General features: G+C 36.4%; 1 protein-coding gene and 1 non-coding gene across 5 annotated transcripts in view; both read right to left on the minus strand.

The window, feature by feature from the left end:
• Positions 1 to 16,507, minus strand: part of DppIII (dipeptidyl peptidase 3) — a 168,574-nt gene that overhangs the window by 58,724 nt on the left and 93,343 nt on the right. For all 4 annotated transcript variants that reach the window (XM_090376785.1, XM_090376784.1, XM_090376786.1 and 1 more), the window contains 3 exons: positions 15,392 to 15,450; positions 13,153 to 13,347; positions 1,972 to 2,078 (listed from right to left, as the gene is read on the minus strand). In XM_090376785.1, the coding sequence (XP_090232911.1) occupies positions 1,972 to 2,078; positions 13,153 to 13,347; positions 15,392 to 15,450 (361 nt within the window). The remainder of the gene's footprint in view (positions 1 to 1,971; positions 2,079 to 13,152; positions 13,348 to 15,391; positions 15,451 to 16,507) is intronic.
• TRNAS-UGA (transfer RNA serine (anticodon UGA)) lies at positions 11,643 to 11,723 on the minus strand. The gene has a single exon. It is a non-coding gene; the product is annotated as a tRNA-Ser (tRNA).

Raw genomic sequence — 16,507 nt, forward strand, 5'->3', positions numbered from 1 at the left:
CTCTTTCCCCTTCCTCATTTATCCTTTCTATTTCCTCTTTCTGGGACAACCTTCCTTCCCATGTATTTCCTGAAAATTACAAGTCTGATATCAACAACAAGTACCCTTTTCCTCTTAGCCTCCAACCTACATATATATTACACACTGGTGTGCAAAACATAAGGACCACCACTATTTCTAAAGGTTACAACCACAAAATATTTACTTAAGATACTCTTTAATGATGAGAGTAGATTCAGTCTCAGCAGCAATTCTGGACATCAGCTAATCTGGGGAGAGGTTGGCACACAGTATCACCCGCAAACATCACTGAAAGGGATTGATGTGGCGGTCGAGGTGTTCTTGTATGGGGAAGCATTATCTTGGACAGAAGTACACAACTCTAGATACTGGAAAGCGGTACTGTAACCGGTGCATGCTACTGTACTGAGGTAATCCTTCCCAATGTGTGTCTGTTCCAAGATGCCATTGGCCCCGAGCATCCATGTCTTGTCTTGTAACACAGCAGTGATACAACACCATAGCTCAGTTAACCACTGAGTACAACATAGGAAGAGCAAGACCAATATCCACATGAATTGTATTGTGGATGATACAACGTGTTTTATGGATGATAACGCCACACTCCATCACACTGCAGCTGTTGATATGCTTTTGGAAAGTGAGGACGTTTTTTGTATGGATTGGCCTGCCCATTTCCTCCGATCTAAATCCCATCGAACACATATGGAACTCTCCCCAGAGACACCTAGTGGCACGTCCACACCCACCAGAAAATGTTCACCAGCTGAAGATGGTGCTGACAGAGGAATGGACAATATTACCACAAGAACTTATCAACATTGTTCTAAGTATGTAAAGCCTGCATCGACATTAGGGGTTGCCATATCTCCTACTGAGATATGGCAACCCCCCCAATCTTTGTGAGTGATGCATCTGTATCATGGCAGCCAGTGCTATGTTGCCATACTTGAATAAAGTCCCTCTGTACCATTTTGTTTCTGTTGTTGTGTTGGTGTTGTTTCTTTCATCATTTCTGTACCTCACAAGGTTCCTTGGGTATGCTTTTCCCATATCCAGGCCACTCCTATGAGAAGCTACAGGTGAAAACCTGACTGGTCCTTAAATTTTTCACACCAGTGTATTATACTATATTATATGAGCTAACTTATATGAACTTATAAGAACCTATATTATACTATATGTTCTAATACCTTTCATGTATGGGATTTCATTTAATTTAAAAAAAAAAAAACACTAAAAAACCATCATGGGCAACAATTGCAAGTAGGAGTTGCAGAAACTCCTAACATTTGCAATAAACTTCTTAGCACAAATGGAAGTAGATACCAGATGGCCATGGAACATCCTTGGGCAACAAGGCCTATTTTCACCTCAAAACTATAGAATTTATGCCACTTAAGGTCACTGTATGATGGTGACTTACTTTATCAGCCCAGTCTTTATTTATTATTTTAGTTTCAGTAATTTAATTTTAACTCTTTTTCTGCAATTAATGTCCACTGAAGAGGATCTCAAGGTTCACATGAATGTTACAATAAAACTATTTTACGCCAGAAAAATGTATTTTATTCTCAGTCAAAATAAAAATTAATTTATGGATTTAAATCATTAATGCAGTTCAGAGCTCTTTCTTGGATAAGCATTGCATGAAATGTTCCTCAACTAACCAAATAAATAAGATTACAGTTCATCAAATAACATATTGGTGATTTTCTCTTCATATCAACAATCCAACTAACATATATCCAGAATCAGCTTTCTCCTATCCTCTAATATCCTGTTAGGAAATACTGGGAGAAAATATAGAACTTCATTTATAAGAACCAAACAACATGAAGAATGAAATGGCTGTCTGAAATAACAGTGCAGCCATTAATATTCTTATATCATATTATTTCTACTATCCAAAAAATAAATTCTAGTAAAAATAATTTTGGTGCATAATACCTGATCAGACTTGTTTAGAAAGTTTGGTGATGTGTCTTTGTAACTAGCAGGAATGACATTTCCTAGACAAACATTTTTATAACCTTCATCTTGCCTAATTTCATCATCTGTAACACCAAATTCATATTAAAAGTTTATAATAAAAATATAGCACAGCAATACTACTGAAATTTTATACAACTGTATTAGATTTGTTTGCTATATTATTTCATATTTCAACAATCAAAAGAAATAAGAAGCATACCAATGTGACAAAACAGCAAAACAAAATATTAAAAAATGTAAATATCAAGAGTTAATACATATTTAAAGATGTTTACTATTAAGGAATACTACAGAAGTGAGAATTCAATTGTTTCTGCTCCTGAAATAATTGAATTTCCAGAAATAGCTGTTAGCACTTTCTTTGTAATAAATTTACAGTTTGTTCAAAAGAAGATACCAACTGCAGCATGCATAGTGGACCAAAAAAACCAAATGGTGTTGAGGATTAATTAGTGGGTAAATTTGAGAGAGCAGACAACATTGAGGTGAGGTTAGTGAATCAATTTGAGAGAATTGGGGAAAGATCATGTAGGTTGAGTGTCATTAAGAATGCCAAGAGAGGGTTGATGAAACTCAGGAAATCTTGCTGCAAAGCCCAAAGAGGAGTTTGTGTAAACTTTCACAGCAATGGGTGCGGATGTCTTACAGCACAATAAGGAAGATTTATCAAAGTGATCTGTCTGCATATCCTTACAAAATTCAGCTTAGCCAGCCACTAACGCAAATGTGAAAAAATGGCATGTTCAGTTTGCCATGGAATTTAGTTCTCTTTGAGTGAGAACCTGACATTAGAAACATTTGGTTTGCAGATAAAGTTATTTGTTGACTTGTAGTGCACCTCCCACATCTTGCATCATAAAAAAATGATGATATGAAATTATTTATCATCAACAGCACAAAATAAACATTTGTGATTTCACAACCTAAATGCCACTTACTCTAAAATTAACAGATTAAAAAGTTACAAGCTACAAAATAAAATCCTACCTTGTATATCAGCATTAGCATTAGTTGAGGCATATAATGCAAGAAAGTAAGCTTATACAGCATCAGCCAACAAAAAAAAAAAAAAAAAAAAACCCTTCCCATTTTGCCCATCCAGCCACTCCAAATGTTTGTCTAGTTCAGCTTTAAATTTATTTAAGCTATCAACTTCCACAACAACCCGATGGAAGTCTCTTCCAGCAATCAACTACCCACTGGCTAAAGGCAAACTTCCACACATCTATTCTACAACTGACTTTCCTCAATATGAATCTATGCCCCCTCAGTTTCTTAGTCTGAGCAAGTGGAAGTATCCCTTCAGCATTGAGCCTGCTCAAACCATTCAAAACCTTATATACTTCAATTAGATCACCCCGCAGATGCCAAAATGCCAGTTCAGCAAACTGCAGATGCTGCAATTTGCAGAACTTAAGCCTTTCTCATAAGCACACCCCTTTGTACCCCTCACCAATCTTGTTGCCCTTCTCTGTACTCGTTCTAGCAACTCTACATCCTTCCTAAAATGAGATCTCCAGATCTGTATGCAGTACTCAAGGTGTGGCCAGACAATTGCCTTATACAAAAGGATAATCACCTCCTTGTGTCTAGCAAAATTCCTATATTTCATTGACAAAACTCCATGACCTGCTCTGGCAGCCTGTCTACACTGCTCAGAGAACTTCATATCTGATTGCACAATCACCCCCAGGTCTTTTTCATTCTACACCTCCCTGAGTGTAATATCATACAGTTGGTACATTTCTCTTGGGTTACTGCTACCCATATTCAGTACTTTGCATTTGTCAATGTTAAACTTCAGCTGCCACTTCTCAGCCCATCTGCCTAAATTTTCTAGATCCTTTGCAATAGCATACATCATTAATAACCCTGCCAACCTTTGTATCATCTTCAAACTTGGACATTAAGCCTGATATACCTTCATCAATATCATTGATAAATACACAAAACAACAATGGACACAGCACTGAACCCTGGGGAACACCAATAATAACATTAGTCCACGTAGAGCAGTGTCCATTTATTACTACTCTCTGCTGTCTCACACTCAACCAACCCTTTATCCATTGCAGCAACTTGCCCTTAATGCCATACTGTTCCAATTTGTACAGCAGTCTTCCATGTGCAACAGTATCAAAAGCTTTCCTGAAATCCAAGTATATGATATCAGAATTATTTTTTGCATCCAGTTCATTTGTGACCACATCGTAGTATCCAATCAAACTGGTCAGACAAGACTTCCCCTTAACAAACCCATGCTGTGTCTGAACTATTACTGCAGCCTTGTCTAGGTGATCCTATATCATCTCTTTAACCAGTGACTCAATTATTTTCCCCAGAACACAAGTTAAACTAACAGGTCTATAATTATTTATGTCACCATTTGAACCCCCTTTGTGAATTGGGAATACATTTGCACATCTCCAGCCCACGGGAACCTCCTCTGAATCTAAGGATGCCCTCATAATTGTGGCTAAGTGTTTGCTAACTTCCCTCACTGCCTCCTTCAATATAAGTGGATAGATTCCATCCACCTCAGGTAGCTTTTTTATGTTTAATTTCAACAATTTCTCCTCCACTTTGCTCTCAGTTATTACAAAATCATTTAGCTTGCTGTTAGAGTTTGATAAACTTCTGCCATTCCCCTCCTTGAATAAATCCTCATGTGTGAATGATGTAGATGCAAAATACTCATTCAGTTTATTACCTAGAAGATATCTGCATTCCTTATATCTGTCACAAAGATATAAGGAATGCAGAACTGGAATTTGGGGAGTACAATGTGTACAGAAAGGATAGACAGGACAGAAAGGGAGGGGGTGTTATGCTGTTAATTAAGAAAAACATAAAATCAAAGGAAGTGCACCCAGTTAATATAGATGAACAGTGCTCTGTTGAGTCAGTTTGGTGTGAGATAAGCACTGCGAAAGGAAAAATAAGGGTAGGAGTGTGTTATAGGCCTAATGACTTGAATGAGTACAATGAACAATTGTACAGAGAAATAGAGTGGGCCAGTAAATCAGAATGTCTTATAATGGGGGATTTTAACTTCCCAGATATTGACTGGAACTTCTGGGTTGGTCACTCACACACTAGTCAGACTTTTGTGGATTTATTGGATGATTGTTTTCTGCAGCAGCATGTTCGAGAGGCAACTAGAGAAAGTAACACTCTTGATCTGGTTATCAGCAGTGATCATTCGTGTATTAAGAATTTGCAGATAAAGGAACCACTAGGTGGCAGTGATCACAGTGTGCTGAAGTGGGATTTACTCAAAGAGGTAACTACCGTCAGGGGTAAAGGAAAGGGTTTTTGCTTCCGTAAAGGGGAGTACAGTGGTCTCAGACAGTTTTTAAATTCTGTACAGTGGGATCAACTGACGATGTTACAAACAGTAAATTCTAAGTGGGAAGCATTCAAGGAATTAATTGTGGAAGCTACTAGACTTTATATACCGATTAAGAAATATCGTTCAAGGTTTAGGCCTAAATGGTTATCAAATGAACTAATGAGACTCGTGACAGAAGAAAAATGCATGGGATGCATATAAATTATCAGGTGACGCAGAAGCCTGTGGCAGATATAAGCTAGTCTGTAATCAGGTCACAAAGGAGGTTCGGCAGGCGATGGCGGATTACGAGAAATCTTTGGCAAAAGATGCTAAGAAAAACAGCAAGGATTTCTTTACTTATATAAACTCTAAAAGGAAGGGGATGAATATGATTGGTCCACTTGACATCGAAGGTTTGACTGTTGATGATCCTGCTCAGATAGCAAACAAACTGAATGAGTATTTTGCATCTACATTCACACGTGAGGAATTATTACAATTTGAAAATGGAAGAAGGTTATCAAATTGTAGCAGTGTGCTTAATGATTTTGTAATAACTGAGAGCAAAGTGGAGGAGAAATTGTTGAAGTTAAACATAAGAAAGGCACCTGGGGTGGATGGGATCTATCCAGTTATTTTAAAGGAGGCGGCAAAGCAACTAAGCAAACCCTTAGCCATAATTATGAGAGCATCCTTGGACTCAGGGGAGTTTCCCATGGACTGGAGATGTGCAAATGTGTCCCCAATTCACAAAGGTGGATCGAAGGGTGACAAGAATAATTACAGACCAGTTAGTTTAACTTCTGTTCCGGGTAAAATAATGGAGTCACTGGTTAAAGATGCATTGCAGGATCATCTAGACAAGACTGCAGCAATAATTCAAACACAGCATGGGTTTGTTAAGGGAAAGTCTTGTCTGACAAATTTGATTGGTTATTATGATGTGGTCACAAAGGAACTGGATGCAAAAAATAATTTTGATATCATATACTTGGATTTCAGGAAAGCGTTTGACACTGTTGCGCATGGAAGACTACTGTACAAATTGGAGCAGAATGGTATTAAGGGTAAGTTGCTACAATGGATAAAAGGATGGTTAAGTGGGAGAAGACAGAGGGTGGTAATCAATGGGTGCTGCTCTTCGTGGACTAATGTTATTAGTGGAGTCCCACAGGATTCGGTGTTGGGTCCACTGTTGTTTTGTGTATTTATCAATGATATTGATGAAGGTATATCAGGCTTAATGTCGAAGTTTGCAGATGACACAAAGGTTGGCAGGGTTGTTAATGACAGTAATGGCAGTGTGCTACTGCAACAGGATCTAGATAATTTGGGCAGATGGGCTAAGAAGTGGCAACTGAAGTTCAACCTTGACAAATGCAAAGTACTGCATATGGGTAGAAGTAACCCCAGAGAAACGTACCAACTGTGTGGTACTACACTTAAGGTGGTAGAAAATGAAAAAGACCTGGGAGTAATTGTGCAGTCAGATATGAAGTTTTCTGAGCAATGCAGACAGGCTGCTAGGGCAGGTCATGGGGTTTTGTCAATGATATATAGGAATTTTGCTAGCAGGGAAAAGGAGGTGATTGTCCCTCTGTATAAGGCAATGGTCAGGCCACGCCATGAGTACTGCGTACAGGTCTGGAGGCCTCATTTTAGGAAGGATGTAGATTTGCTTGAGCGTGTACAGAGAAGAGCAACACGATTGGTGAGGGGAATGAAGGGATTCTCTTACCAAGAGAGGCTTAAGTTCTGCAAATTGCAGTGGCTGGAGACTAGGCACCTGCGTGGTGATCTGATTGAGGTCTATAAGGCCTTGAATGGGTTGAGCATGCTAAATTATGATGGGATCCTTCCACTTGTTCAGATTACGAACCTACGGGGACATAAGTTCAAATTAAGAAAGGACAGATGTAGAATAGATGTGCGGAAATTTGCCTTTAGCCAGCGGGTGGTTAATTGCTGGAACAAACTTCCATCTGTCGTTGTGGAAGTTGATAGGTTAAATAAATTTAAGGAGGAACTGGACAGGCATTTGGAGGGAATGGTGTGATTTTTTTTTTTTTTTTTGGCTGATGCTGCATAAGCTCCTACACTTGCTTTCTTGCATCATGTGCCACTACTACTACTACTACTATTTGAGCAGGATCATCAACAGTCAAACTATCTATGTTAAGTGGACAATCTGATTCGTCCCCTTCCTTGTACAGTTTACATAAGTAAAGAAATCTTTGTTTTTCTTTGCATCCTTTGCCAAAGATTTCTCGTAATCTGCCTTTGCCTGCCTAACCTCCTTTGTGACTTGATTACAGACTAACTTATATCTGCCATAGGCTTGCCTGTCGCCTGATAATTTATATGCATCCCATGCATTTTTCTTCTCTGCCATGAGCCTCATTAATTCATCTGTCATCCATTTAGGCCTGAACCTTGAACATTATTTCTTAGTTAGTTGTTCATTTAGAATACACCGTTTGTAACAATCTTCAGTTGATGCCACTGTGTAGAATTTAAAAACTGTCTGAGATAACTGTGGTCACCTTTATGAAAGCAAAAACCTTTCCCTTTACCCTTGATGGTAGTTTCATCTTTAAGTAAATCCCACATCGGTGTGATCACTGCACCTAGTGGTTCCGTTATCTGCAAATTCTTAATGAATAAATAATCACTGCTGATAATCAGATCAAGAGTATTACTCTCTGGTTGCTCCTCAAACATGTTGCTGTAGAAAACAATCATCCAATAAATCCACAATAGTCTTGCAAGTGACCAACCCACAAGCCAGTCAAAGTTAAAATCCCCCATTACAAGACATTCTGATTGACTGGCCCACTATTTCTCTGCACAACTGTTCATTGTACTCATCAGAGTCATTAGGCCTAACACACTCCTACTCTCATTTTCCCTTTCCCAGTGTTTATGTCACACCAGACTCAACATTGCACTCTCCTCCCATGTCAACTGGATGCACTTACTTAGATTTTATGTTTCTTAACTAACAGCTTAACCCCCCCTCCCTTCCTACCCTGTCTATCTTTTCTGTACACATTGTACCCCCCAAATTCCAATTCTGCGCTGCTTATATCTGTGTGACACCATGTCTCTGATATCCCATCAATATCTGCCTTTATCAACACTTCAAATTCATCAAATTTAATTATTATACTTCTAGCATTAGCATTTAGCATTAGCATTAGTAGAAGCATATGATGCAAGAAAGCCAGCTTATACAGCATCAGCCAAAAAAAAACACACACCACTCCCATTTCACCCCTCTGTTCGTTCGAAATACCTGTCCAGTTGAGCCTTAAATTTGTTTAGGCTATCAACTTCGACAACAAGCATTGGTGTACATGCAAGTATATATACACTTGTCTTTACTCTTAGTTACCCTAGCACAGCCCATGTATTTACTTGTTCCATGATGACTCCCAGCAGCTCTTGAAATCTCCAGCAACAAGCATTGGTGTACATGCAACAGCCTAGATGCTTTCTAGGCTGTTGTCATTACAATAGAAGTAGTACAAGAATCACTTTTGCCTCTGCTTGCGGCTACTGTTAATCTTTTAGTCTTTAGAATTCCCCCAAGCTAGCAATTTTCTGACCCACCTAATACTGCCTCAATAGCATCAGCAAATATTCTTGCACCCTTTCTATTTAAGTGTATCCCATCCCTGTAGAAGCAGCCTCTCCTGTTAGCAAGCACAGCCCATGCTGAAAAAAATTCCACCCCGTGAGCCTTGCACAATCTCTCCAGGGCCGAACTAATTGACAAGGCTCTCATCATATTCTCCCTCCTATCGTGTCTGGGCAGAATTGCAGACACTTTCAAATTTAACCGTAACTCGCAACTTTTTTTCAGTACTGACTGGTACTTTTAAGTAAATCTGCAGATTTCTTACTCTTAAGGTCATTAGTGCCAATGTGTACAACAATATTCAATAATTCAATAATTTTGTGCCCTTAATAATAATTTATTTATCCCTATTTTATGTTACACTTTTTGGGAGATAACAGCAAAAAGGGAGGGAGAACACATAAGCCAATAGCTTTTCAGGGGTGTTCCCTTAGAAAACAATATGAATAACAATAAAAATATACAGTTCTGAAATTGTACAGGTAGCGTTCAACAGATAAGACATAAATAAATTTGAATTTTTTGTGCATTTCTTTACAGAAGACTTCGTAAACCATCTCTACTTATAATTGCATTGTGTACATTTTTACAATTAAATGATGAAAATAAAATGATGAGATGTCTGCACAGAAATTTACAAACTATTTGACTGCTTCTTTTAACATTTGTACATTATTGGTAATGATTTCCTCTGAGTTTTTAAAATCCAGGAGTTGAGTGGAAGGTAATTTGAATCAGACAACCCTGGTGAGGTGTTCAATTAGTAGTTTCTTGAATTGGTTTAGCGAAGTGGCATTTTTGATTTTTGCAGGAAGTTTGTTCCAGGTTTTAGCTCCTCTGTATTTTATATTTTTCTGACCTATGGCTTTTCTGAAAAGCGGAACCTTTAGGTTTGCTTCATTTCTCAGATTGTATGATATTTCTTCTTCTATGGTTATGAAAAAGAGATCTGAAGAGAGGTGGAAAGTCTGGTGTCTTCAAAGCATTGTAAACAAGGATCACCTCAGCTTTCTGCAACAGCTGGTAGATGCTTAGGAGCCTTACTTTCTTGTATCTCGAACTAACCAATGCATTCCAGGAAAGGCCTAAAATTGAATGAATGCATCGATTGAGAATGGAGTTGATTCTTGCAAGGTTTTCTTGGCAGGTAGTACCCCATGAGATGATTCTATAGGTGAGGTGCAGCTGAATTAAAAAAAGAAATACCAGTCTGAGAAGGGATGGAGACACCCAGGCAGAGGCCCTGGCAAGTATTCCCGCTAATGACAAAGTTTTCTTTCGCATGGTTATCATTTGTTTTACCCAACTTAGCTTATCTAATAGCCAGATTCTGAGAAACTTGGTTTCATTCACCCTTTCAAGTTGTTTTTCTTTGTACATTATTTTGAAATCTATATTTAGTGGTTTATTTTTTGTTCTAAACACTATATATTTTGATTTTTCAGGATTCAGTATAAGCTGATTCTTTTGAAGCCAACTATTTACAGAGAGCAAGGCAGAGATTTTGAGTTGAAGCTGATTAGGGTCTTTATCTGTGATCAGAATGGAAATATCATCAGCATACACTACTATGTGGGAAGATGGAAGAAGAGAGAGAAATTCATTGATATAGAGAACAAATAGAATAGGTCCAAGAAGTGAGCCTTGAGGCACTCCCCAGGAGAAATAACAAATGTCGGCTCATGACATTTGTTCTTACAACAAATGGCCAATCAGTAAGGTAGTCTTCAAGGAGAAGGTTAATTTTTCCCCTCTCAAACCAAGATAGTGACCCTTTTCAAGACTATCAATGATCCTTGAGTCAACAATTGCCAGATCAGTGAATCTTTTTGAATGATAAGCATATTGTTGTTGATGGATGAGCTGATTTATTTCAAGGAAACCCATGAGTCTGCTATGAAGAATTTTTTCGAATAATTTTGCAAAAACTGAGAGGAGAGCTATTGGGTGAAAGTTGTTGATAGAGTTGCAATGGTTTCCCTTTGGAACAAGGACAGTGATTGTGTTTTTGAATTGAGAATAGAATTTACCAGACTGAAAGGAGATGTTGAATATATACTTCAATGGTATAAGAATTGAGCTGAGGACCTTTTTCAGCAGAGAAGGAGATATTTTATCAAAACCAGGGGCTCCCTTCTCTTTCAATTGATGTCCTACTTCTAAAATCTCTTGATCCGAGAGAGAGAGAGAGAGAGAGAGAGAGAGAGAGAGAGAGAGAGAGAGAGAGAGAGAAGAGCGAGAAAAAAAAGAGTTTCTGATTGAGAACTTGGCAGATTCTCTCATTTCACTGTCTCCAGAGTCAAGTTCATCTTGAAAGAGGCTAGTCACACTTGAGATAAAGTGGTTACAGAAGGCTGTAGCTTTTTTCTGGTCATTTGAAATGAGTACTTTGTTCTCAACCACATCGCCAACGTAGCTTCATGATTTCAGTGTCCTTCCTGGTAAAATCGTGTTCAAAACTGTCCATTTTTTCTTGCTTGTTATGATACCTGTAAGTTGGGAACTATAGTATTTTCTTTTCTCTGACTGAATGCAGTCGGTGACTTTGTGTATTTATTTTTATCTGCCTCGATTTCTGTTGTTCTAGCAATTCTTGCAAGGTTGTCCCTTTTCTTTAACATATTGCGAATCTTGTTTGAAATAAATGAAAACAGCAGCTGGTAGGATTCGAACCTATGCAGAAAATCCCAATGTATTTCAAGTCCATCGCCTTAACCACTCGGCCACAACTGCTGCTCTTAAAAGATATCTGCCCTACAAGGTCATCAACTTTTGCCCCTGGCAGACATACCCTGGTCCTGTTCCACCTATCCTTTTGCATAATATATTCCCCGTCTTCCTGCCAATAGAGTCACTAACAATAATTACTTCCTGTGGGACCAGTGCATTCTGCCTTGGAGATTGCCACTGTGTTGCCTGATGCACAGGAGTGAGCTCTGGCATTGAGTTGGGCAGCTGAGAGTTTGATGGGTCCTCATATTAATTTCATATTAATATGAAACACACAGTAGTAGAGTGAAGTGTAAATCTACATTTCATCCATAGTGGAGTACATAGTGTGTTCCCCCTCCCCCAACTGATAAAACATAACTGACATGTAATAAATTATTTTTTAATATAATCATTATTTCTCTGTAAAAGTTTTGTGATTTTCAGATAATTAAAAATAACGGAAGGTTAACGAGTAAAAAACTGTTTCAATTAATAAGCCACCAATAAAATGAGGAGAATCCGTGGTATCTTCTTTCACAATGCACTATACCCCTTTCAACTGAAGATAACTTATCAAGATGATATTGTAAGAACTAATTTGTCATTTGTCCTGTCCAAAACATGGATAAAAATACTGGTCATATGCATGGATTAACTCTGGATTACAGCTTATTGCAAAAGCAAAAGGGTCCAGATGGGACTAACTGATCCTTGCAAGACATCTTTTAGTTAAGAGCCACGGTTACTTCTGATTGTGAAAGAGAAATGAATAAGAATTTAATTTCTTGAGAGGATATAAGTCAGAATTATATGTCAGAGTTATAAACCAAAACACTGCATTCCATATAGTTTTTGCATAAATAAATGAATTTATTACAGAAAAGAGAAAGTACTGCACATCGTGCCCTCTGAATGGCAACTACGACTAGTCAGTGGCAAGTTGTAAATGAGGAGATTTCTGTATTATAGACTTTAAAATTACCCTCCCCCCACCACCAGCAAGTTTGAAATGTCTAAAATTGGCAAAAAATCACTGGGTTATTGAAATGTAAATGTAAATACTCTCCCTTCACTTCAATAAACTCGATCATTTTCTCCAAAAAAAGAAATGGAGTACAGTTTTTTTTAGTTTCATAACTTAGAATATTTATTTAAACAAATTTAAATGAAACAAATAAGGATGATTTCTGAGAGGGACAGAGTGGGAAACTATTCCATTCATTCTTTCTGGTAGTTCATTCTCAGACTGCTCTGGGGTCTATCAACTGTCACTTTTAATTTAATTAAATGCACCATTTAAAATGCTATAACTAATCTGTATAATCTAAATAGCAAATGTTTTAATTAATCTGCTGATATATAACAAAAAATGTTTCCTAATAGGCAAAAATTATATAGAGGAATTTGTAATTCCTTTATTTGTAATGAATTTACAATTCACTCTACTTACAGTTAGGTATGCAAATACCAGCAGGAATTCCACTGCCTGCAAAAGTAAGCACATCAAGAGATGTAAAATCGGGCTGGAGAAAATGATCTTTTTCATATGATTTTGGCCATGGAAGAAGAGGTAAAAATATCTCAGCCTGACTAACTAATTCTGCAAATTTGGCACTCATTGGTTTGTTCACAACAGCTACAAAACCTAAAAAAAAAAAAAATAATAATAACTGGTACAAATGAATATTAAATTAACTTCATAAAGTAAAAAATTATATTCTTGAATGTTATTTATTTTTCAGAATTGATGAATTAATTCCAATTTTGCATTAGCTTTGTTTCTTGCCTATTTATCACCATTAGAACCTCTCATCAACCAGCTTATTCGTTATTAATTCAGACTTTCAGACATTTTTAAAAATATTATATACAGACTTGCTGGCAAGTCTGTATATATCTGTATAGCAAGTCTGTACCTTCATTCCTTTCTGGTTGAAAAGCCATTTGGTTCTTTGCCTGAAGGTTCTATCACAGCAGTCTAAATTTCCTAACCTATTTCATCCTCACTTTGAGTATAGTTATTTAACATGACATTGCCCTTCTTGATCATGTCTGCTCTAAAGCTTCTGATCAAGCAAACTAAAACTGAAAATCTATCTAGTATAGTAATAAAAAGGCATGTTTTAAATGCAGGTAATCAAGAATTGGTAACATGGATTAAACTGGTTTATTTTAGAAAATTTAACAATTCATTAAAAATAGTCATACATTTCAGTATAACTGTATATCTGTTTTTATAAATGTAATACCTTTCTACTTTATGTAATCTCCTTAGTATTCCTTCATCTTCTTATTCCTTACCACCATTAGTCCACCTTAGTGAAAGATGCTTAGGGGAAATTTTGCTTCTACTTGGATTGATCTTGTTCATCCCATATCTACTCTAAAATTCTACAAAGTCCCCCTCTTCCCATCTTAGTCCCCTATTGCAAACAATGGGGGTATGAAAGGCAATGCTTGTTTTAATATTCACAACATGATGGGCATGGGTTACTGGATGATAGTTTAAAATTTTTTTTATGAAATACCTTTTTTTTTTCTGGAATAACATAAAACAAAATTGACTTTTTTTTTATCCTTATATTAACCATTTCATCTATATTATTTCTTTAGTTCATTCACTTTGTCTTTTCTTCAGTTTATATATGGTGGCATAAACTGATATATTTGAGAAAAAGAAAACTTCTTAATTCAAAGTGTGAATTATATCTATATCCTAAATCCAAGTGCAAGCTGTTCATGTAGTGCGGGTGCTATTTTGAAGGCTAACTACCACTCCTGTTCATGTTTCAGTTAGAATTCTGTTAGAATAGCTTTGATTGTTACTCTGTAGTACCACTTGCATTGTGGAGTTTCTTCTGAACTGATTGGGTAACAATGTGTCATGTCCATATGTACTATTCTTAATCTACCTCTATAACAGTTTACTATTCTCTTGGATGTGCAAGGTTTGTTGCTAATGTTTTATTATATACCTCTTACTGCCTTTCTATAATTTTCATGGTGACAAAGTGCTTTGTGGCAGGGTTTTTTTTTTTTTTTGGCTGATGCTACATAAGCTTGCTTTCTTGTATCATATGCCTCTACTACTACTACCACCAACAGGGGACAACAGGCAAAGTAGAAGGAATCAAAAGGATTTCTTAGTGCCCACAATGCACTTAATGATCAGTGTATACCGTACTTTTGGTAATACCAGAGTCCTTTATATGTTCAATGACAATCTGTATCACCTTCAGTTCTGCCTGTGTACTTGTATATGCTACAATATTACTGGAATATGACAGACAGACCAAAAGACATTTAGCAAACTGTTGGGATGGATGGAGAAATTTTATCATAAAATTAACTGTATTAAATGATGACTAATTTACTGAATATGTAAAAAAAAAAAATGTTCTTACCAAATCTTATGGAGAAAATTTTGTATGTAAGAATGCATATCAGATTATATAAAGGAAATCATTAGGAAAATAAGTTTCGTTTAGCTAAAGATTTTTCTGGAATATATATCCCATTACAGGGATATACTGTAGTAATATAGAATTCCAGTATATCCATTTTTAAGATTTCACTGTTTAAATATAATCTAGTAATATAAATTACTGGACTAGTAACATAAATTACTCTTGCCTTAACCAAACAAGTTTGTACATACACATTGAAACTGCAAATTTTATTTTACTTACCTTCAAATTCTCCCCTCATGCCTGCAGGATCACGGTAAGTTTCAATAAATCCAATATACCTACAAATAATGAAATTATTAAAATTATGTGAGCTTTTCATATGACTGATTTCTTTAATTTATACAGGTAAACTTTCTCATGAAAAGGTGTTAAAAAAAAAAAAAAAAACATCTCCATGCTTCTCTGAAAAGTATTATTTTTGGAATAACCTCAACCCATAGGCAGATATCACTATTATAATCTGATAGATCTCCCTTTCTTCCATCTCCAAATGTGTCCCCACCCAGCTTTAACTCGTATACCTTTCAAAAATAGCGTAATTTTAGTTTCCCCATTAAAAATGTGAAACACTTATTGTTTCACATTTTTAATGGGGAAATTTTAATATTGTTAACTTACAAAAAAAAAAAAAAAAAAAACAGATCAAATCTCTAGTATAATATTTTAATTAAGTTCTGTAAAACTTTTCTGTGGGGAATTCAAAGTTTCTTAGTAATTTTATTGAAGTGTAAAAGGTTTCGATCTCACCATCTGGAATATAAAAACACTATAAAAGGATTATTAAGTTGTAAACAAGTGGTTGGGAAAAAAAATCCTTCCCACATCACCTGTCTAATATTTCTTCCAATTCTTCCTTAAATTTCTTCAAATAAATTTAAGGAAGGAAGTTCCAACAATCAATTACTCTCCACTTGAAAGTAAATTTTCACACATCTATCCTGTAACAATCCTTTTTCAATTTAAATTTATGCCCTCTTATGTGTGTTATCTGAGCAAGAGTAAAGATGACATCAGCATTTAGTTTATTAAATACATTTAAAGCCTTAACTGCTTCACTAGCATTAGCATTAGTGGGAGCAAACGATGCAAGAAAGCAAGCTTATATGGCATCTAAAAAAAAAAAAAAAAAAAATTTCATGACACTGCCCATTTCATCCATTCATTCTGTTCAATAGTTTGCCTAGTTCTTCCATGAATTTATTTAAGCTATCAACTTCCATAACAGATGGAAGTTTGTTCCAACAATCAACTATCCTTGGTTGCAGCAATTTGCAGACCTGTAGTCTTTCTTGGTAAGAGCACTTTTTTGTTCTTCTCAACCTCGCTGCTTGTCTC

This window comes from Mastigoproctus giganteus, chromosome 6 (genome assembly GCF_048544385.1).
Source record: "Mastigoproctus giganteus isolate SK-2022 chromosome 6, ASM4854438v1, whole genome shotgun sequence".
Lineage (NCBI taxonomy): Eukaryota > Metazoa > Arthropoda > Arachnida > Uropygi > Thelyphonidae > Mastigoproctus > Mastigoproctus giganteus.